This window comes from Rhincodon typus, chromosome 20 (genome assembly GCF_021869965.1).
Source record: "Rhincodon typus isolate 14 chromosome 20, sRhiTyp1.1, whole genome shotgun sequence".
NCBI classification, from domain to species: domain Eukaryota; kingdom Metazoa; phylum Chordata; class Chondrichthyes; order Orectolobiformes; family Rhincodontidae; genus Rhincodon; species Rhincodon typus.
In genome coordinates this window covers 35,475,329-35,498,478 of record NC_063351.1, presented here as the reverse complement: position 1 = coordinate 35,498,478, position 23,150 = coordinate 35,475,329, and the positions used below count along the sequence as shown (strand labels likewise).

Here is a 23,150-nt window from a genome sequence, read left to right as displayed (position 1 = left end):
TAAAGACTGAAACTAGCTGGGTAGCTCTTTCTGGGTCAGTACAGACACAATGGATTTTTCTATACTGTAAAATTCTATGATACTATAAATCTACCTATAAACATGGAGATGGAAGGTGCTACGAGTCAAAAAATCAAGAAACTCTATCTACCAAGAAAGCTGTGTTGGTTTCTCTCTTATCGACTGGCTTAGATCCAGCCTGAAATTTTTTGGCAGAGTATGGTCATCTAAAGGTGAAGTTTGGAAACAAACAAGGGAACATCCCAGCAGCTGAACAACTTGAGGCATTGATGTATCAGTTGAGAAAAAATAGTGAAAGTAGAAAAATGAGATTCCTATCATCAAAAAAGGAAGTCTAATTTTGTACAAAAAGTTTAAGTGACAAGATGAGAATCTCACTAGTAACTGGTGAGAGGTATATTTGCATGCATTAACATCTCATGATTACCTCATCACAGCTCATTTATATACAGTTTGCTATGTTGCCAAGCAATGGTGAGAACCAAGATGGCAACAATTCCTGACATGAAACTTTGGGCAGGTACCTGTTGACTCCAGCTCATTCCTTGGTACTCTGGGTCTCCAAATTGGCCAGCATTTCTTAACATCACAGGGCACAATCTACAAGCAGCAAAGTCATATCCTATACCATGATTGGAGAACTGTATTAAATGTATTGGACGTGCCTGGTTTGTCACAAAAATTGACTTGGTAAGGGGTATTAGCAAACTCTTAACCAAGAGAACTAAATAAATCTCATCTTTTGTGATACCAGATGGTGTTATCAGTGCAAAGTATGGAATGAAAAATACACCAGCAACATTTCAATGGTTTACCAATAAATTAATTGAAGAACATTTTAACTTTGCTGTTTACATCAACGATTTGGTTGTTTTTAGCCAAACTTGGGAAGATCATTTTAACCATTCAACTAATCTGTTTGATCGTCTACAAAAAGGCAATCTGGTTATAAACTTGTTTAAGAGTTAATTTCACAAGGCCAAGGCGGCTTATTTGGGCCATGCTGTGGGAGAAGGCCACGTGGCATTTACAGAAACAAATACTTGGGCTATTTTGAAATTCCCTGTGCCTTAAACAAAACTTGAAATATTACACTACACTGGCATGAGTGGTTTCTTTCTCAAATTTGTTCTGAACTTAGCACTGTTTTAGCACCCTGCACAAACTTGTTGAATGGGCGCAAGTGTCAAATTGTCTTTAAAAACTTAAAAGCTGTACCAATACTCGCTTCAATTTTAGCTGTGCCAAATTATGTAAAGCCATTCAAACTGGTTGTTGATGCCTGTCACATAGTGAGGAGGCTGTTTTACTGTAAGACGACGAGATAGGGATTGAATGGCTTGTCAGTTATTTTTTGAAAAAACTGCATTTCAACAAAAATATTCCATTGTTGAAAAAGAGGCATTCAACTTGTGCTGGCTTTATACCATTTTGATATTGCATCACCAATAATGTAGATGAAACTGTTACATACTGACAATAATCCTTTGATTCACTTGGAAAAATTGCAAGATGTGAAGTTATGATATTTCAGTCGAGCTTGATTCTTCAACCTTACAATGTTAAAATCATCCATGTGCGTGGAAAAGAAAATGCCACAGTGAATGCTTTTTGAGAGTATACTGTGTGATAAATAAAATTTAATAACAGAAATTGCTGGAAAATCTCAACTGGCAGTATGTGTGGAGAGAAATCAGAGTTAACGTTTCAGTTCCAGTGGCCCTTCTTCAGAACTCAGTTTATATATATTAGATATGTAGATTTATATCTGTAATATATTAGATATGTAGATTTATATCTCTAATTTTAATGTTTTTTGCTGTTAGCTTGGATTTCTGGTTTTGAGTTAGTGTTAGCTCAAGACCAGAAGCGTTGAGATAAAATCCCAGAAGTTCTAAATTAAGCTGAGTGCATTGAAATTCAAGTGCATGAAAGCTCCAGGAAGCAGCTATCAGCAATTCCAGTCTAAAAGTTGAAGCCACAAGTGACTTAGGTCTACCAAAGTGTTAGGTACAGCGACTCTGCTGTGAGTATTAGACAAACGGTGTTTTGAGAACAGTACCAGGAGTGATGTTTTGGGTACAATATAACAACCGTTTTATTTATTTTCCATTTACAAAGGAAGGTTTTGAGATTAATGGGATCATACTTTTACTGCATGTTTAAAACCTTTGAATTTGTTATTAATAGATAATTTAGATTATTTTTCATTTGCAATAAATTTCTCTTTTATTGTTAAAGTACAATTTCTGCAGCATTGCATGTTTATGCTTCAGTGATATTCCACTTTGTTAAAATTAATACAAATTAAAACTATAACTTATCAAGCCAGATTCCTGTTTGTGATCTAACTTCTCTGATAATAACGTCAGCTAGGGTCATAACACTGGGCATAATGTTTGGAGATGAAGACTTAAATGAAGGAAAAACCAAAAGTACTGCGGATGCTGTAAATCAGGAACAAAATCAAAGTTGCTGGAAAAGCTCAGCAGGTCTGGCAGCATCAGAGAAAACAGAGTTAATGTTTTGGGTCCAGGTTCTGAGGAAGGACTTAATTAAATGAAGGAGTTGGGTGAGAACGTGCGATAGGTTGTAACTGATGGGGTTCACAGGGAAGGAAGGGAGAAACGAATATAGAGGTTTGAGAGGGTCATCAACGTCAGCAAGCTGGAATTCACTCTGCGAAGCACGACTGATATTGCTTTCCATCCTCATTTGAAGCATAAATGTGCAATGAAGATGAAAAAGTGGATGGAGTAAGTTTCTTTCCCAGTCTGAGGATGTGGGCTCTACTTGTGGGTGATGTGAGATCCTTCATGGGGTAATTCTTTTTTATCCATTCATGGGATGAAGATGTCACTGGCTGGGCCAGTGCTTATTGCCGATTCCTAATTGCCCTTTGGGCAATTAAGAGTCACCCAAATTGTTGTGGGTCTGGAGTCACACATAGGCCAGGCCAGGTAAGGAGGAGTTTCCTTCACTAAAGCGCATTAGTGAACCAGATGGGTTTTTCTGACAATTGGAAATGGATTCATGGTCATCATTAGACCCTTAATTCCAGATTTTTATTGAATTCAAATTCTACCATCTGCTGTGGCAGATTTCGAACACGGGTTCCCAGGACATTACTTGGGCCTCTGGGTTAACAGTCCAGTGATAACACCACTAGGTTGTCACCTCCCTGCAATTGCACCATATCATAACGTGGCACAACTCACCACAAGAAAAGGGTTACATTCAGTAAATGTACTTATCACCTATGATCATGGATACTGCATCTTAGAGGACTGCGCCAAATATCCATGATAGTCATATCCTTGATAAATCTCAGGTTCCTTCATCATTGCTGAGCTGGATGCTTTACAAAGATGGTCACTAGGAGACAAGAGCTAACTTCTGAAACCACGACTAAAAACTCGGTTATGCAATTATTTGAGGCCTTGCAGATTCTATGCTACCCAACTTTCCTCCAGAGCCACAGTGAAGCAAATGATAGCCTTCTGGTTTGGATGCTTGGATCAGTTTGTTGGGTGGTGGGCCTTGCAGAACACTCTTCTTGGAGCACATCGCATAATTCTTGCATGCTGTCTTGTGATCATCAGAAGCAGGCATCTGAAGACTGCTGAAGAGCTGGGGGAAAGGCAGCTGTCTTCTGAGGAGGATGATAAGGAGTTTGAGCAGAAAGAATATTACCTTCAGCATGAATAGGCAGTGCTGCATCAAGCCAGACAAGAGCTAAATGACACCAGCTTCCAATAAACATGAGCTGGGGGCGGGGGTCATTATTCATTGACTTTAGTTTTGTTGTTGTTCAAAAGGCAAGTCCCTGTTTATTGCCAGGAGCAAATATAACTTACTTGCTTTGTTCTTCACTATTCCTGTTGTTTAATAAAAGTTAATATTTTCAACTGTTTGATAGTTTTCCAACATATGATGCTCTCACACTGAATAATGACAAGATATGAACTATGCTGAGCATTAGGGTAAGCGTAGTACTACTTCACGTAGGGTTCTAATGTGGAATGGTGCTGAAGACAGGTAACCTCTGTTGCTTCATTCTGCCAGCTGCAGTTACTTTGTCAATTGACCAGTCAGATTATGTAAAAAGGCAGTACATTTATCACTGTGTGAGATTTTATTTCAAATGAAGTATTACCATGCTATCCACTTGCCCTCAGAAACTTTTCTTTGACATTTCCTTCCCAGTAGAAGTACTGTGAAGGGTTGCTCCTGGCTGGCAGCATTTGACCTGGTACACAGCTGGGATTTAAGATAGGGCCAGATTTTGATAAACTTGGAAAATATTAGAACATTCCATAGAAGAGCATTTAATGAAATTTAACAGACGACATGCAAAAGTTCTATCTGGAGATTCCTAACTGAGTACCTTACTTTAAATTAAAAACAAAACATCGCAAATGTCCAGAGATCGAAAATAAAAACAGAAATGCTAGAGGTATTCAGTTGGTCTGGCAGCATCTGTGCAAAGAGAACCAAAGGTAAGGTTTATAGTCAAATAATTCTACTTCAGAACATGCCTCTACATTGTTGGATTATGCCGAGACGTCAAATATACATAGGCTGCAAGGATTTATTGGAGTTACATTTTCAGAAAGAGACATGCTTTTCGATCAGATGTCTGAAGCCTTTAAAAACGCTCCTGAGAAAACATTCATTCAAAGTGGTCCTCATGGCTCAAATGGGAAATTCAGCAGTAACAAAGAGGATGGAGGAAGCAATGGTATTAGCTATGTGAGACAGATTGAAAGTATCTGTACAAAATGAAAATCAGAACAAAAAGGAGGGGAGAATAGAGATAGCTCTTGCAATTATAAGAGATAACAGGAATTAGGTAACCAAAGAATAATAAATTCAAGGAATACTTGTGTCATAGTAAACTGGTGTTTCAGATGCTTCTTGAAATATCTTATGGAATGGATTGTTCGAAATGGAATAACAAGGACTTTGAAATTATGCACAGAAGAATATGAAGGAGTAGATGGTGATATTGATCAGGCAAAGATAATTGCATTAGTTCAAGAAGCTCCAGACCAGTAATGAATATTTTAGTTGCACTCAATTGTGCTGTGTTGGTATGATGATACTATCTTTAAGAGGTGTATTTTGTCTTTTTCTTGTGAATAAAGGTTGAGACAGAGGCGCCAAGCAGTCTGCGCAAAGCCAATAGTGTAAACCGCTGGTGAGGCCTAGGGTTTCCTTTCTTTTTTGAAAGTTGCAATAGTAGAAGCAGAACCAGGATTTTTTGTTTTAGCTTTCAGCATTTGCTGGAGTCTTGAAGCTGCATGTGGAAGCTCTTATTTCTCTCCCTGTTACAGCTAAAAGCAGGGGTTCTCTTCCTGCTGCTGGAATTGCATGTGAAACAATCTATTTTAGTGAACTTGTCTTTGCCAAGGGTGTTTGTGGTGAATGTTACTATATTGAAACAGTTAATCAGTAGTGGTTAATATATAAACATTATTTTGTTAAGCATTCCAATAGAGTTACAGTTAAACCATTTCTTTTATTTTTATTTCCTTTGTATTGTGACTGTAGTAAAAGCGTGTTTTGCTTAAAATCAATACATTGACCAATCAAATTGTATCTGAATGCAATGTCTTACACCTACAGTTAAAATAAGAAAAAGTTAGGTTCAAGACTATCTTCTGAATATATTTTCAGAGAGTTTGGTCTGGTCCACAATAGTTCGACAGTGGATGCTTATCCAAATTATGTGGAGTGGATTGGTGAAAATATTATCTAGATACTTTAAATAATAAGGATCAAAGTAAGGTTAAGGGATTTGAGAATTCTACCCCCTCAGGTTTGGGGATGACAACATGCTGAAATCACTAAAAAGAGTGGTGATCCCTGCATCACAGCTGGGGTAAACTACTTCATCAACACACATTAATGTCAAGTGAAACAGCCTTACTGTTGAGCAGGACTTGGACTCAGATGTACAGCATGGAAACAGACCCTTCAATCCAACTGGCCCATGCTGACCGGGTATCCTAAATTTGCCAGGATTTGGCCTATCTCCTTCCAAATCTATCTTATTCATATACCCATCCAGATATCTTTTAAATGTTGTAATTGTACCAGTCTCCACCACTTCTTCTGGCAGCTCATTCCATACACACACCACCCTCTGCATGAAAAAGGTGCCTCTTAAGTCCCTTTTAAATCTTTCCCTTCTCACCTTAAACCTATGCCCTCTAGTTTTGGACTCCCCTACCCTGGGGAAAAGACCTTGACTATTCACCCTATTCATGCTCCTCCCATGATTTTATAAACCTCTATTAAAGGTCACACCTCAGCTTCCGATGCTCCAGAGAAAACAGCCTCAGCCTATTCAGCCTCTACCTATAGTTCAATGCCCTTCAACCCTGGCAATATCCTTGTAAATCTTTTCTGAACCCTTTCAAGTTTAACAACATCTTTCCTACAGCAAGGAGACCAGAACTGAATGCTGTATTCCAAAAGTTGCCTAACCAATGTCCTGTACAGCCGCAGCATAACATCTCAATACCTATACTCAACGCATTGACCAATAAAGGCAAGCCTACCAAATGCTTTCTTCACTAATCTGTCTACCTGCAACTCCTCTTTCAAGGAACAATGAACCTGCACTCCAATGTCTCTTTGTTTGGCAACACCCACCATGACCTCACTACTAAGTGTATATATTCAGCCCTGATTTGCCCTCCCAAAATGCAGCACACAATATTCATGTAAATTGAACACTATCTGCCACTCCTTGCCTCATTGGCCCGACTCATCAAAGTTCCATTGTACTCTCAGGTAACCTTCTTCATTGTCCACTACATCAATTTTAATGTCATCTGAAAATCTATAGACCAGACCTCCTATATTCACATCTAAATCATTTACATAAATGACAAAACGCAGTGGACCCAACACCAATCCCTGCAGCACACTGCTGGTCACAGGCTCCAGTCTGAAAAGCAACTCTCCAACACCACCATCTGTCTCCTACCTTCTAGCTAATTTCATACCCAAATGGCTAGTTTTCCCTATATTACATGTGATCTAACCTTGTTAACCAGTCTACCATGAGGAACCTTATCGAATGCCTTACTGAAATTCATATAGACAACGTCCACCACTCTGCCCTCATCAATCCCCTTTGTAACTTTAAAAAATTCAATCAAGTTAATGAGACACAATTTCCCATGCACAAAGCCATGTTGACTATCCATAATCAGCCCTTACTTTTCCAAATATGGGTAAATCCTATCCCTCAGAGTCCCCTCCAACAACCTGTCCACCACTGATGTGAGGCTCACCAGTCTATGGTTCCCTGGCCTTTCCTTACCAGCTTGTTAGCCAACCTCCAGTCTTCCGGTACCTCACCCATGGCTATCGATGATACAAATATCTCAAGAATTGACCCAGCAATCACTTCCCTAGCTTCCCACAAAGTTCTAGGGTACACCTGATCCGGTCCCAGAGGTTTATCCATCTGTACGTGTTTGAAGACATCCAGCACCACGTCTTCTGTAATAATCGACAATTTTCAAGATATTGCTATTTATTTCCCCAAGTTCTCTAGCTTTCGCATTCCTCTTCACAGTAAACACTGATGCAAAATACACATTTAATATCTCACCCATCTCCTGCAGTTCCACATATAGGCGGCCTTGCTAATCTTTAAGGGGATCTACTCTCTGCCTAATTACTCGTTTGTCCTTAAATGTATTTGTAGAATCGCTTTGGATTCTCCTTAAACCTATTTGCCAAAGCTATCTCACATCCCTCTTTTGCCCTCCTAATTTCTCTCAAGTATACTCCTAGTTCCCTTATACTCTTTTGGAGATTCATTCGATCCCTGCTGTCTATACCTGACATATGTTTCCTTCTTTTTCTTGACCAGAACCTCAATTTCTCTAATCATCCAGCACTCCCTACATTTATCAGCCTTGCTCTTCACCCTAACAGTCCCCGGACTCTGATTATCTCATTTTTGAAGGCTTTCCACTTTCCAGCTGTCTCTGCGAATCCACCCACAATCAACTTTCAAAAGTTATTGCTAATACCATCAAAATTGGCCTTACTCCAATTTAGAGCTCTGATTTTTTGATCAGGTCCATCCTTAAAGCCAATAGAATTATGATCACTTGCTCCACTGACACTTCAGTCACTTGCCCTGCCTTATTTCCCGACAGTAGGTCAAGTTTTGCTCCTTCTTGAGTAGGTATGTCCACATGCTGAGTAAGAAAATTTTCTTTTGCACACTTAATAAATATGACAAATAAATTTTAAATCATGTGACATTGTTTATCACAAAGTGAAAATCCAGATAAGTTAAAAAAACAGTAATTTTACAGCATGGCAACCAAACCGTTAAGTACATTCTTCAAGGTTAACTGGCACTGGTTACACACTTACAGAATCTAAACAAAGTTATAAAAAAAAGTTATGAGGCACGACATACTTCACATACATATATGTCAAACTAATTTGTGAGCCATATTATGATAGATGAATGGCTGACTGAATATGAACAAAACGATACAGAGAGACAGGACAAGGCTATTTTCCCCAGGGTGCTGCAACCAGAAGTTGGCACAAAAGTAAAATATATGCCAGAAGGGGCCAGCAAAGAATATAACCATAACAGGGAAATCGGGGAAAGCAAGTACAAATATTGGCTAAACATGCATGACGAGGGACAGGAGTTAAGATTCACATATTGGCAAAATGATGCAAAGATTTGGAAGACCAGAAACTGTAATATAAGTTCTGTAAGTGGACCTGAAAGTGATCCAGGCCACAGAAAAAGATCATAAACTTGCATAAGAAATTCTGATTGTAGAAGAGACGGATCTTGTAGTTGTGACAGTGCAAACCAAGACAGAAGAAAGGTCATAGGCTGATAAGGACAAAGGGGCAGACTGGTAGTACCATGAGAAATGGAAACCTTTATGACAGAGATGTTTCATTGGCTACAAACAAGTTTAAAGATAATTTGATAAAGATTGCCTGACAAAAAGAATTACAGGGCTGGAAAGAATTTGGTGCATATATTGAAGTACCAGTTAGGGGACAAGCAATCCTATCATACAGATTTGTATATGCAGAAACAAAAAACACTGACTGATGGGACATACGAGGCTAAAGTCTGACGAGCAGCTCAGAATGTTAAGACAATATCAGTGATCAAGATATTACTGCAGATTCGCCTAATGCAAGCAAAGTGATCTTGAAAATGTTCTTAGCTTGTTTAGTAAAGTACTTCTGGGAATGTAACATAATCAATGCAAGAGCTGTATGTTTTCAGCGAGAAAACCTTCAAAGGGAAGTTTTTTTGAAACCACCTAAACAGGACATGATACGAGAAGACAAGTGTTAAGATGTTTATTGGCTTAAGGTTTACGACCAGCATGTACAGTGAGGTAGCCAGAGGCAGGTTCATGCATGGAAAAGAAGCATAACATTGGCCTACGTAAGAGTCAGTTAAAATAAATTTCAAGAAGCAAAAGGCTATGGAGGTGTCAGGGAGAAACAGCCTACTAGGCTGTTGAAGATTTTAAGTCTAAGGAACCCATGTTAAGTAACAATGAATTGTGTTTGCAGTTTGTTTAAGACTCTCAGGGAGCCATTAACAGAAGAAAATAGCACCTAGCAAATGCACAGCCTTTTGCTAAATGGAACTTTTGACAGTTATGGCAGCATAGCAAGAAGTTTTAGTGTGGAGATTAGCATGACTCCTCACTGAGGTTTGAGTGTCTGTATGGCACATGGAGATGCTGGACGTAGAACAGAAGACTATATTACACAGTATCACAGGGTTAAAAGGGATGACTCCTTCTATCTGATGTTTATACTGTGATTGTTCCAACAGTTCTTGTCTAGGGTATTATAGTTCATGTTTTTCTTTTGTGCAATAATCTTTCCTTTTTTTTTTGTTACAAGTTCATTGGCAGCCTTGTGCGAATGTGTTTAGTGACTGTCCTCCCCAGTAAACAAAAAGAAATAAACCTTATGATTTATCAAGCCAGATTTTTCTCTGGGATCTAACTCATCAGTATTTCCATCAGCTTGGATCATTTCAGACTGGGGGCTCTTTGCAGGATCAGAAATCCAAGAACTTAAGAGGAATCTTTGAACCTTTGAAAATGAGAATATATATGCATTGGTCACAGAAACATACAGATGGTATGAAGTATATTATACAGATGAGAATTTTAAAACATATTTGTTGCTAAGAATGTTCTGGGTGTAGTAGCTGTAACAGCAGATTATTTCAAAATATTGTCTAAGGTTAAACTGTGAGAGTTAGTGGATAAAATGGAAGTAGAAATAATAAAATATCTCTGTTGGGGTGAAACGCTTAAAGTGATTACCTGACATTTTGAATTAGAAGGAGGGAAATCTGAATTTGATATATCTCTGCTAGAATTAATGTAGGAAAAGAAAATTGTAAAGGCCATATCTTTTTATGCTTCTGTATTTCTGATTATGAAGTGAAATGGCAAAATACCATTTTAAAAGCTAAGGATGGTTGAAGGATTGCTGTACTTTTTGAAAGCCAGTTCCCTAACACTCATTGTAAGTGCTGTTTATACAGTTGTTTCTTCAAGCAGTGGATGATGTCTGCTTGCAAAGAAGCTGGAGCGAGGGGGCTGTATATAAATGGGAATTCAGCTGGCAACAAGTAGCTGATTTGGCTGTTTTTTATAACTTTGTTTAGATTCTGTAAGTGTGTAACCAGTGCCAGTTAACCTTGAAGACTGTACTTAACGGTTTGGTTGCCATGCTGTAAAATTACTGTTTTTTTTTAAAACTTATCTGGATCTTCTCTTTGTGGTATGTTGACCATATTTCGATGGCAAAGGTCTTCTGACTGCCAATAACTATGTGATTGGCTCACAGTAGCTGAACAGCTTAGGAGTGTGAATGTTTGAGGCAGAAGCCATCAGATCTCCAAAAGGGATAGAACTGTCCCTTTTCTTTGAAGAAAAAGCTTTAACTCTGAAGAAGAACCATACTGGGCGCAAAACATTAACTGTTTCTCTTTCCACAAATGTGGCCAGACCTGTTGGAGTTTCACCGGCATTTTATATATTTGTTTCAAATTTCCAGCAGCTGTGGTGTCTTGCTTTTATCTCATAACCCATGTGCTTTAATCTTTTTAACTAGTATCCTTTGGGGATTTTATTAAAAGCCTTTTTAAAATCTAAGTAAACCACATCCGTTGACTCTCGCTTATCAATTTTGTTAATAATATCTTGAAAAATCTCCAACAAGTTTATCAAAACACAACTTCCCATTTGCAAATCCATGCTGATTGTATCCAGTCAGATCATTATAAACAAGATGTCTATTCATCCCATCTTTACAATAGATTCTAGCATCTTCCTTAATCCTGATGAAAGGCTAACAGGTCTACAGTTCCCTGTTTTCTCTCTTGCTCTCTTTTTAAACAGTGGGGTACCATTTTCTACCTTCCAATCCATGGGAATCACTCCAGAATTTAGGAAGGTAATTACCGTGCATCAATTATCTTTATAGACAACTACATACAGGGAACTGGTTTTTTGGGAATGAATAAAAGAACTGAAAGAATTGAAATTCTAGGTAAAGAAAAGGTATTAGGGTTTGGGAACAAATAGGACATCAAATAATAATGGAAAAAGGCTGGAACCTAAAAGCAATGTGAAGAAAATAACGCTTTCATGTCATAAGACATTTAAAACTAATTGCTGAAAGTTTAATAGTAGACTTATTGCAGTAATAGGAATACCTAAGGAATCTTCAGAAAAAGGAATGTTTTGGGTAATAAACTTGAAGCAGTGGTACAGATTGAGTGTTCCACCAGAACCAACTAGGAAGAGGGAGATGGTGCAGGAAAATCAAGAAAATTCTTCCATGATTGTTGCTGAACAGAATCAGTCTATTGGAGATTCTGAATATTTTATTTCAAAGGGAAGAGTATTTTTCTAAAAATCTACTGACAGACACAGGAAGAAGTCAATTGCTGATGTGACCTGGTGATACAATGTCTTCCAAAGAGGAAGACATAGAGTCATAGAGATCTACAGCATGGAAACAGACACTTTTATCCAACTCGTCTATGCCGACCAGATATGCTAAATAAATGTAGTCTGATTTGCCAGCATTTGGCCCACACCCCTCTAAACCTTACCTATTCATATGTCCATCCAGATGCCTTTTAAATGTTATAATTTAACCATCCCCCATCACTTGCTCTGGCACCAGCCTTTGCATGAAAAAGTTGCCTCTTAGGTCCATTTAAAATCTTTCCCCTCTCCCCTTAAACCTATGCTCTCTAGTTCTGGCCTCCCCCCATGCTGGAGAAATGACCTTGTCTACTTATCCTATCCATGCCCCTCATGATTTTATAAACCTCCATATGGTCACCCCCTCAGCCTCCAATGCTCCAGGGAAAATAGCCCCAGCCTATTCAGCCTCTCCCTATACTTCAAATCCTCCAATCCTGGCAACATCCTTGTAAATCGTTTCTGAACCCTTTCGAGTTTCACAACATTCTTCCGATAGCAGGGAGACCAGAATTGCACGAAGTATTCCAGAAGTGGCCTAACCAATGTCCTGTACAGCCACAACACCCAACTCCTACACTCAATGCACTGGCTAATAAAGGCAAACATAATAAGTGCCAAATATCCTATCTACCTGCGACTCCACTTTCAAAGAACTATGAACCTGCACTCCAAGGTCTCTTTGTTCGGCAACATTCCTCAGGACCTTACCATTAAGTGTGCAAATCAGGGCAGGACTTGTCTTTCCAAAATGCAGCACCTCACGTTTATCTAAATTAAACTCCATCTGCCACTCCTTGGCCCATCAACCCACTTGATCAAGATAACCTTCTTCGCTGTCCACTGCACCACCAATTTTGGTGTCATCTGCAAACTTATAAATTATTTGGATGTGAACAGAGGATGTAAGTCATGAAAAGCAATGGACCCAGCACCAATCCTGGTGGCGTACTGCTGGTCACAGGCCTCCAGTATTTAAAACAACCCTCTACCACCACCCTCTGCTTTCTATATTTGAGCCAGTTCTGTATCCAAATGGCTAGTTCTTCCTGTATTCCATGTGATCTAACCAGATCTAACTTGCAAGGTCTACCATGAGGAACCTTGTTCAATGCCTTACTGAAGTCCATATAGACAATGCCCACCACTCTGCACTCATCAATCTTCTTCGTCACTTCTTCAACAAAATTCAATCATGTTAGTGAGACATGACTTCCCACACACACAGCCCTCAGGATTCTATCCAACAACTTTCCCACCACTGATGTCAGGCTCACCGGTCTATAGTTTGCTAGCTTTTCCTTACCACCTTTCTTAAATAGTGGCATCACATTAGCCAACCCCCAGTCTTCTGGCATCTCACCTGTGGCTATCAATTACATAAATATCTCGGCAAGGGGCCCAGAAATCACTTCCCTAGCTTCTCACAGAGTTCTAGGGTATACCTGATCAGGCCCCGGGGATTTATCCACCTTTATGCGTTTTAAGCCTCCTCTGTAATATGGACATTTTTCAAGATGTCGCCATTTACTGCACCACATTCTCTATCTTCCATATCCTTCTCCACAGTAAACAATAATCCAAGATAGTTGTTTAGTATTTCCACCATTTCCTGCAGTTCCACACATAGGCGGCCTTGCTAATCCTTAAGGGGCCATGTTCTCTCCCTCATTACCCTGTTGTCCTTAATGTATTTGTAGAATCCCTTTGGATTCTCCTTAAACCTATTTGCCAAAGCTATCTCACGCCCCCTTTTTGCCTTCCTGATTTCCCTCTTAAGTATACTCCTACTGCTTTTATACTCTTCTAGGGATTCACTCAATCTCTGCTGTCGATACCTGATATATGCTTCCTTCTTTTTCTTGACCAAAACCTCAATTTCTCTCGTCAGCCAGTATTTCCTACACTTATTGGCCTTGTTCTTCATCCTAACAGGAACATACTGTCTCTGTTGTTATCTCATTTTTGAAGGCTTCCCACTTTCCAGCTGTCCCTTTACCTGCAAACATCCGCCCTCAATCAACTTTTGCAAGCTGTTGCCTAATACCGTCAACATTGGCCTTCCTCCAATTTAGAACTTCAACTTTTAGATCCAGAGTGTCGTTTTCCATCACAGTTTAAAAACTAATAGAATTATAGTCACTGGCTCCAAAGAGACATCCACATACTGAATTAGAAAATTTTCTTGTACAGACTTAACAAATTCCTCTTCATCCAGGCCCTTAATACTATGGCAGTCCCGGTCTATGTCTGAAAAGGTAAAATCCCTCACCATAATCACCCTGTTATTCCTACAGATAATTGAGATCTCCTTACAAATTTGCTTCTCGATTTCCCACTGAGTATTGGAGTGTCTATAGTGCAATCCCAATAAGTTGATCAAACCTTTCTTATTCTCATTTTCACCCAATTAACTTGTGGTATACATGGAGGTTATAAAATTGGTCCCATTACATAGAGTTAAAGAATGATTTAGTAAGTGGAGAGGTTGTAGTGGAGTAGTACAACAAATTCTACAAAAAAAAAAAAAATGACTATTTTGGGGAGAGATTTGCTGGTTGAAAAAATACTGGCCCCTCTCAGAGTATTGGGACAACTGGTGAAAGTGAAATAAATTGAAATGCCACAGAAGGAACATTCTGAATTGTTTCCTGACTGTGTTGTGACTAGTTCTCAGGCCCATAAAATTAGACGAAGGGAAGAGTTTATGCAAAGGGATATGACATAGGAATTGAGTATCTGACACTATTTTCAAAATCTTAAGTAAAAAGAATGAAGGAAAGGAGAATGAGGCTGACATGTTTCACTCCTCTTCTTTATCAGAAAGACAGCAAACATATCCTGAGTTGAGAAAGCTATGTCAAACATTCCCTTATCAATGTAAATGCAACATGAGCCAGCAATATTTCAACAACCAACCAACCAATTAATTGAAGGATTATACAACTATGTTATATATATTGATGACTTGGTTGTATTCAAACAAATTGATTGAGTTCCTGGAATAAACGTTTATGTTCTTTGGCTACAAGTACATTTGTAGCTTATCAATTTTCTAGCTTTGCACGATAACCTTGGATGGTAGTCAGTTTAAGCAAAGCTTCACATGCCAATCTACCAGATGTATATTCTAGGAAAACAGAATATATTAAATTATTGGTGGGAAAGAATAATAAATGTCCATTGGCCTGAGAAAACAAGCAAATAAAGAGGATAGTTAAAAAGCACCTTATCTGCTGAGACATTAGCATTAGTGAAAGCAACAGATATGGGGTTGCACTTCTCTAATATTCTGAAGGGGCAATATGAGAAAAATCAGTCCATAGAATGTTTGAAGAATTGTTCTCATTGGGAAACTGTTAATTCAACAAAGGGTGTCAAAGAAACAAGCTTGAGAACTGACCCTGCTAGTGTGAAAACTAATTCGTGAGATTTAGGAGATTTCTAAAATAAAATGGGTGCTGCCAAGTCATCAATTATCAAGATTGTTTTACAAAGAGAAATGTTTGACCAAAGAAATTGTTAGTTGTCCTTGCATAGATAATCTGGTTTTGATGAGAAAACGGCTTGTAAAATTTCTTGGCTTCACAGCATTGACACTGAAAGATGTGGAAGCGTTAGAAAAGGTGCAGAGGAGATTTACCAGGATGTTGCCTGGAATGGAGGGAAGGTCTTACGAGAAAAGGCTGAGAGCACTAGGGCTTTTCTCTTTAGAACAACAAAGGATGAGGTGTGACTTGATAGAGGTGTACAAAATGATCAGAGGTATAGATAGAGTGGATAGCCAGAGTCTTTTTCCTAGGGTGGCAGTAGCTGGGGGCATAGTTTTAAAGTGAGTGGAGGTAGATATAGGAGAGACGTCAGAGGTAGGTTCTTTACTCAGAGAGTGGTCGGGGCGTGGAATGCATTGCCGGAGAGGGTAGTGGCGTCGGCCTCATTAGGGGCATTTAAGCAGCTATTAGATAGGCATATGGATGATAGTATAAGGTAGGGATGGAGGTTAGATAGACCTTAGGTTTAGGGTAAACGTTCGGCACAACATCATGGGCCGAAGGGCCTGTACTGTGCTGTACTGTTCTATGTTCTATGTTTTATGACTCCTTTTACCTGTTGTTTGACCAACTACTCTTTTAGTTCGTTAAGAACTGAATGGATTCTGCTCCAACATGGTTTCTCCTTGCCTCTTAGGGTTTATCTTCTAGAGTTCTGCATCACTCAACACATGAATAGCTTTCTTCAAAGTCAAATCTTCCTTGGATTGAAATAAATCTGAAAAAGACTCCCGAGTAGTTGCAACAATTCTGTCTCCTACAGAATCAGATACCAAAACTACATAGACACATTTTCCCACTAACCTGCAAAGATCTCAAATAGAACTATCTTTGGATTCCTTGGATGTTAAATTCTTCTGATAAATATTACTCTTTCAAGAATTTTACTTGTTCTAAGGTTAAGGTAACTCAAAAATTTGCAGAACCTCATCAAATCTACCTGCTGCTTCTTTGTTGAGTTATACTATCATCAGCTATGATGCCAAATAAACACAAACTTGTATTTATCTGTTCAGCTTCTAATTTAGTATCTAGTTTGAAGAAATTTTTTATCTTAAGAACAGTTTTCTCCAAGATATTCAAAATTGTGCTTTATTTTTGGTTTATCTCAAAGTAAATCTTCCCAGTAATATTATTTCTGCTGCCATGAGTTTCTCGTGTGATTGTTATTGTTCCTTACTTTAAGGGTTTTTAATTCTTCTGCTGTTTTATTCTGCTTACTTTGAAGGATTTAATTGTGCAGTATAGCAATATTGTCATTGTGTATTGCTGTACTGCAGGGTTTTCCTACACATACGTGAACAAAATGAAGGATTCCTGCCTACTGTGATTAGAATAGAGGATTTTTGCATTCTGCAAGTAAAATGGAGGATTAAGTACAATGGATTGTTCCTGCCTTTACACAACCTAATAAGCAATTTCCATTCTCTTTAATGGTTTTACCGAATAAATCCAACAGCCTGCAGCTTTAAAGAATTCCATTCTCTTAACATCTTTTCTGAATGAATCCTGCTTCTTGCGATGAACCCCATTCTCCTTAATGATTCATGCTGTCTGCAAAGCTACTAATAATACTTATTGCCTTATAGCTGTTTCCTGTACGAGTCCAGCTGCCTGCAGATTTAATACATTTTCCTGTCTCTACTGCAGTTTAATTAATGGATCTTTTGCTTCTTCTGCAGCCTTAATAGTCTAACTTTCTTCTCCTATTTGATTGGTTAGGCTTTAAAATTTTTCCACTATTGCCTTAATCCATATTTTGCAATATTCCAGGTGCTGCAACCTCATTATAAAATTACTTCTGTGACCCTTGAATACCCTTACTGTAGTCAAGTTGCTGGGGTACAGTATAATTTTAGTTTTTCTCCTTGTCCAACAATGCATGTTTACTTGATCTCTGACTGAACATCAACTCAGGCCTGCTATCACTACTAACAGCAGGAAAGAACCATGAATTGCTAACCTATAATTACATCAATTGAACTTTCGACATTTTAAAAATTTCCATACACATACAAAGAGACAAACAAAGAGACAAGACAATACACAAATATTATGGGTGGGGAATGGAAAATTAAGGGTACCAGTCCGAAAGATAGACATCAACAAGTTGTTTTCTTTCAACTCCTTCCAATTCTTTGGTAAAGATGCAAGGTTTTGAATACACAAAATCTCAGTCTTTCGTTCACTGATTAGGACTTATCCTCTCTGTGCTTCTGAAGGTTTCTGAACTTTTGCCTTTCAATAAGTATTAATTTATCATAAAGCAGAGATATAGAGATAAAAAGAGAGAGAGAGATAAAAAGAGAGACATAGAGAGAAAGGTGAATGGTGAGAGAAAAAAAAAGAGAGAAAGAAAGCACGAGAGAGAGAGAGAGAGAGAGAGAGAGAGAGAGAGAGAGAGAGAGAGCGAGAGAGAGAGAAAGAAAGAGAGATGCTCTTTTGGCAGATTAGAAGCTTCTGTTGTACTGTTCCTGCCCAGGAACAAATCTGGACATTGCAACAACTCTCCTGAACACACATGACTAGTCAATTCAAAGATGAATTAATAAAAAACTGATTCTGAGCAGTTAATCCCTCACCCCCACACCTACCACACTCCCACACACACAATTCTCCCCCACTGCTCGAAAAAGGTGACTTTGTATATACAACTCAATGTGTTCCAGTAACTTGTTTCTGTCACACTCAATCAAATGCTTATTGAATGGTATACCCATTTTATGTTACATAGATGTCTTCTGGGATAAAAATATCTTATGAAATGAGTGGGAAAAGATTATAGATTGCCTTTGCTGGCTTGACTGCAGAGAATAATGAATCCTAAACTAAATGGATAGAATGCACATCATCAAATTTTATAAAGATGTGATTGCAAGGGATCCTACAGTAGTGGATTTCAAAATGCAATTATTTTACAGAATATAGAGTTCTTGATTAATTTGGTCTGAAATTTTAATTATTCATACATATCAAAGTCTTCATTTTAAAGTGAAAATCTAATCTCAATTATATTTTATTTATATGCAGGTAGAAGGCCTTAACTGCATATTCACTTCAATTTCTTTAAACGGATTCAGGCAAACTATGATTGTTGGTTTAGGAGGTAAATGTTTCTAATTAGTCACTCTGAAAATAAATACAAAAGTTTGTAAAACATTATCTACAGTTGTATTCATCCATAAATTTGCTTTCTTGAAGAACAAGTTGGTTATGTCTCGTTCTGCTTTCGTTACCATGATCAAAAATTTGGAACCTTTAACCTAATGTGTTGTAGGAATGTGTTCACCAACCACACAGATAGCAATTGTTCAATTAGAAGGCCTACTACCACTTTCACAAAGGCAACTAGTGAGAAGATTAAAGTGAGCCTTTGAATTTCAATAAGTGCACAAAGTTTAGCATTCCACAATAAACTATTTCTGAATTTCTGCTTTGAAAAGATTTCTGATATTACAGAATTACAAGGGCTTGCAGTAAAAGGCAAGAACTAAACTTGAACGTGGAGAAACAAATACACAAAAACAGTATCGTAGACTCACATAGCACGATAATGTGTATCTGTGTAGACAGGTACATGTTCTGGGGAATCCTTTTTCAAAACAGACAGCTGTATTGCAGTAAGGAGAATTGGAAAAATACTTAGCATATTGTAAATGCTCACTTCATTCTTTAATCTGCTCTCCTGACTGGTGAAACTGGTTAAAGTTCATTATGTTTTATCTTAATCTATAATATTCTCACCTTTAACAAAGATAAGATACAAGTGCCAGAATTAAAAACACTTACTAGAGTTTCGCAAAAGTGATTATTTTCCTTGGTCATTTCCTCTCTCTGTTTCTTAAGGGTTTCTTCTTGCTTCTTCAGCAAATTCAAATGGAAGAGCTCTTCTGAAAAGTTTTTCACCTTTTCAGTAAATATAAAATTCAATTGGTTAGATGAAGAATCAACATCATAGATAAAACTACACAGATTTTGTGTGACCAGTTAATGAATTAAGAACCTGGCTTATGATGACATTGTTTGAATAATAACAACTGAATAAGCAGTCTGCTAATGGTAAGGGTCATCACTGTTCTCAAACATACAAAAACACTATAAAGGTCTTTCCAGATACGAATATAAAACATATATTAACACTTCAAGATTTTTGTAAAAGGTCATTAAATGCAAATAAGCACAGATTATGTGCAGTTGTTTCTCAATAGAGCTCAGAATCATACAGAAAATGTTCCAATTTTAATGGTACCCGCATGTAGGGACAGAGAGAGATAATGTTGCCATATTTTACGAGAATTGATTGATTCAACATTTCTTTCTTTGAAGAGAGTAAATTGATGGTATCAAAGCTAGGCAATGTTTACAAAGAACAATGTTAAGGTGAGATTTAATGTCTTTTACATCAGTCATAGACGAGTCTGAATGTCAAAATGAGGTTGTACAGGACATTGGTGTGGCCACTTTTGGAGTGCTATATACAGTTTCAGTCACTCTGCTATTGGAAGGATATTATTAAATTGGAGAAGGCTCGGGAAAGATTTACCAGCATATTGCCGACAGTGGAGGTTGAGTTATAAGGATAGGCTGGGACTTATTTTGTTGGGGCTTAGGAAGTTTAGGGTGACCTTATAGAGGTTTATAAAATCATGGGGGGTATACATGAGGTGAATAGCAAAGATCTTTTCCCTTTGAGAGGTACTTCCAGTTTGTGTATCTTTGGGAGGCTGCAGAATCTACAAACCGGAAGTACTCCTCAGATTCAGTCTCTCTCCCAGGCACACCAACACACAGGTTAGCCAAGGAATTACAACAAAGACTAAAGCACCTCATCAGCAACTCAACCAACTCAATCCACTCAGCCCAGGCATTCCTCAAAACCCTCAAAGACATAAGAATAGACAAGGATGAGACCAAGGTGTCCTTTGACGTTACTGCCCTATTCTTATCGATCGACAAATCATCAGCAAGAGAAACACTAGCAACACCACTGAAAGAACCAGACCCGAGTAACACCATCTTCACAGACGACATGCTGAAATTACTGGACCTATGCCTCGTGACCCACTTTACTTCTAACGGCCAGATCTACGAACAAATCAATGGAACACCTATGGGGTCACCTATCTCTGGACTAACAGCAGTGATGCAGAAATGCGAAAACGTGGATGACATTTTCACCATCATCAAACGGACTAAACGAGAAGAAACACACCAACTTATAAACAACATTTTCACCGGCATCAAATTCATCAGAGAAGAAGAAAAGAACAAACACACAGACAAGGAGAACCACTAGTTCGACTGAGACAACGTCAGGATCCTGGGACAAGCCAAACAGAGACAAGCACTGGAATTTCTAGAGGCCTGGTTCTCCATCAAGAAGGCCAACAATAAACACGTAGAAATAGACTCTAAAAACACACCACTGCAAAGAAAAACCAGAAATGAGGTAATCAACCCCGATGGACCCCAGAGTTTAAATAACAAGTGGGAAAACACAACAACGCTTCATCTGCACCGATGATGTTACCCGGCAAGGTAATGAAACATCTGCAAACTAACAAACCAGCTCAGCAAGCGAACCAACCATAGCATCACATCTGGCACAGAGAAGATGTTAAAAGCTATTATTGAAGGCTTAACAGCACAGCATCTAATTCAAGGTGATCAGATAGAGTCAACATGGCTTTGAGAAGGGAAAACATGTTTAATAAATTTACCGGATTTCTCTGAAAATGTAACATGTCCTGTAGACAAAGGGGAACGGTGGATGTACTGCACTTATATTTCCCGAAGACACTTGATAAGGTGCCACAAAGGTAGTTGCTTTTATTCAGGCTGACGAGATTAAACAAATTGTATGCCACTGGAAAGTATTGGTCCTCAATCTATAGAAATGATTTGGGTGAAAGAACCAAAGATATAGCTGCTACATTTGTTGATGATACAAAACTCGGTACAAAAGTAAGTTTTGAAGATGACATAAGGAGACTAAAAGAGATATGGATAGGTTAAGTGAGTGGACAAGTATCTGCCAAATGGATTACAATGTGGAAAACGTGAAATTGTCCATTATGGTGGGAAGAATACAAAAAAAAACTTATCTAAATAGTGAGAATATGGAATAGTACAACAGCTATAATTCTAATGAACTGCAATAGGTGCTTACGCCTTGCTCCTGTTCCTGATTCTAATGTTTGTATGTTGAGTGAAAGAAAGTTTCTTTTCCAGAGGTGGCTAAAAGAAGCCATTTTATCATTCTGAAAGGCAGCTCTCTCTTCAATCTTTTCATTCTGCCTCTAATTCCACTTCCTCATTCTCTATTGCCTTCTATTCCTCCCCTGATGTGCTGTCCTCTTCCAGGATATCTGATCTTTTTCAAAGCTCACATCACCGGAGAGTCATGTTTTGAAGAGCATGATGACGGAGATCCATGCTAGAGGATATTGTAGGGCACTGTCGCCTAAGCCAGGCACAAAGACCCAGTGTCATACTGACTGAAATGCCACAATTGTTTTAAAGCTGATCCTTGATGAACCTGACACCTTGGTGAAACACCAGTGCGCAGCAACCTGCAAACTGTCTCAAAAATCGAAGATGACAAGGTTACAGGTGCATGAATATCTGCTGACACTGTTTAATCTTTTTCAGCACTCGTCCTCAGTCCAGGTCTCTTAAGTTGAATGGAATTGAATCGAATGAGTGCAGTGAAAAGTTTGCAATCACACCACTTATGGCGCCAGCTTAGGTTAAAGATACCTAGGTACAGATACTTAGGTATTTGGTACAAAACTGAAAGAATAATAAATAAAAGTCCAGGAGAAGAATAAAATGAAAACAAAAGTACTGTAATTTACAGTCCTTTTCACCCAGGTCCATGTCAGCACCTAGCCTCCTGTCTGCAAGGGCCTCATCTCCCCGTTGCAGCCTCCAGTCCAGGACTCACCTCCCATAGCTGCCTGTGGTCCGGAAGTCGCCTCCTCCATTCCCCTCCAAGTAAAAGTTTAAAGTTAAAAGTTTGAAAAAAAAACTCCAGAAAAGGAGAAACGAAAAGAGAAAATAAAAGAACAGGCAGAGCAGAGGAACTCCTACGCTGCCACCATCTTTAGTTCATCTTCAATTCTGCCTGTCGATCCTGTGTTCAGTGCAGTATTTTCTTCACCTTCATGTTCCTTGTCATTCTTCTCTGGCCTATTGATGCCCAATGCTTTGGCATTGCTCAACTCCAAAGGCCTTGATTTCTGAGGGCAGAACACCTATTTTCAGCTGCAAACTTCATCATGGTTGGGGGAGTCCAAACAGCTCTGTCCGCTGCTCCAACACCTATTTGACAGCAGTGTGTAGCCATCCTCTGAACTGTCAAAGGTCTTCATTCTGGCCTGCCACAGGCTGCTTTACTTTCAAAAGCATAATCCCTATCACAGCTTATGATAAACTTTTGAGATGCTTATGGCCTCCACAACCTATCCCCAAAACAACTGTCATCTACTTTTAGAGATAACAAGGTGTAGAGCTGGATGAACACAGCAGGCCA

At 38.6% G+C, this 23,150-nt stretch overlaps 1 protein-coding gene across 5 annotated transcripts in view; it reads right to left on the bottom strand.

Moving 5' to 3' along the window:
* ccdc172 (coiled-coil domain containing 172) overlaps positions 1-23,150 on the bottom strand; it is a 124,499-nt gene that overhangs the window by 51,380 nt on the left and 49,969 nt on the right. For all 5 annotated transcript variants that reach the window (XR_007264292.1, XM_048609028.1, XM_048609029.1 and 2 more), the window contains one exon: positions 19,406-19,522. Coding sequence is in view for 4 of the 5 variants with exons in the window: in XM_048609028.1 (XP_048464985.1) it covers positions 19,406-19,522 (117 nt within the window). In the remaining variant the exon portion in view is untranslated. The remainder of the gene's footprint in view (positions 1-19,405; positions 19,523-23,150) is intronic.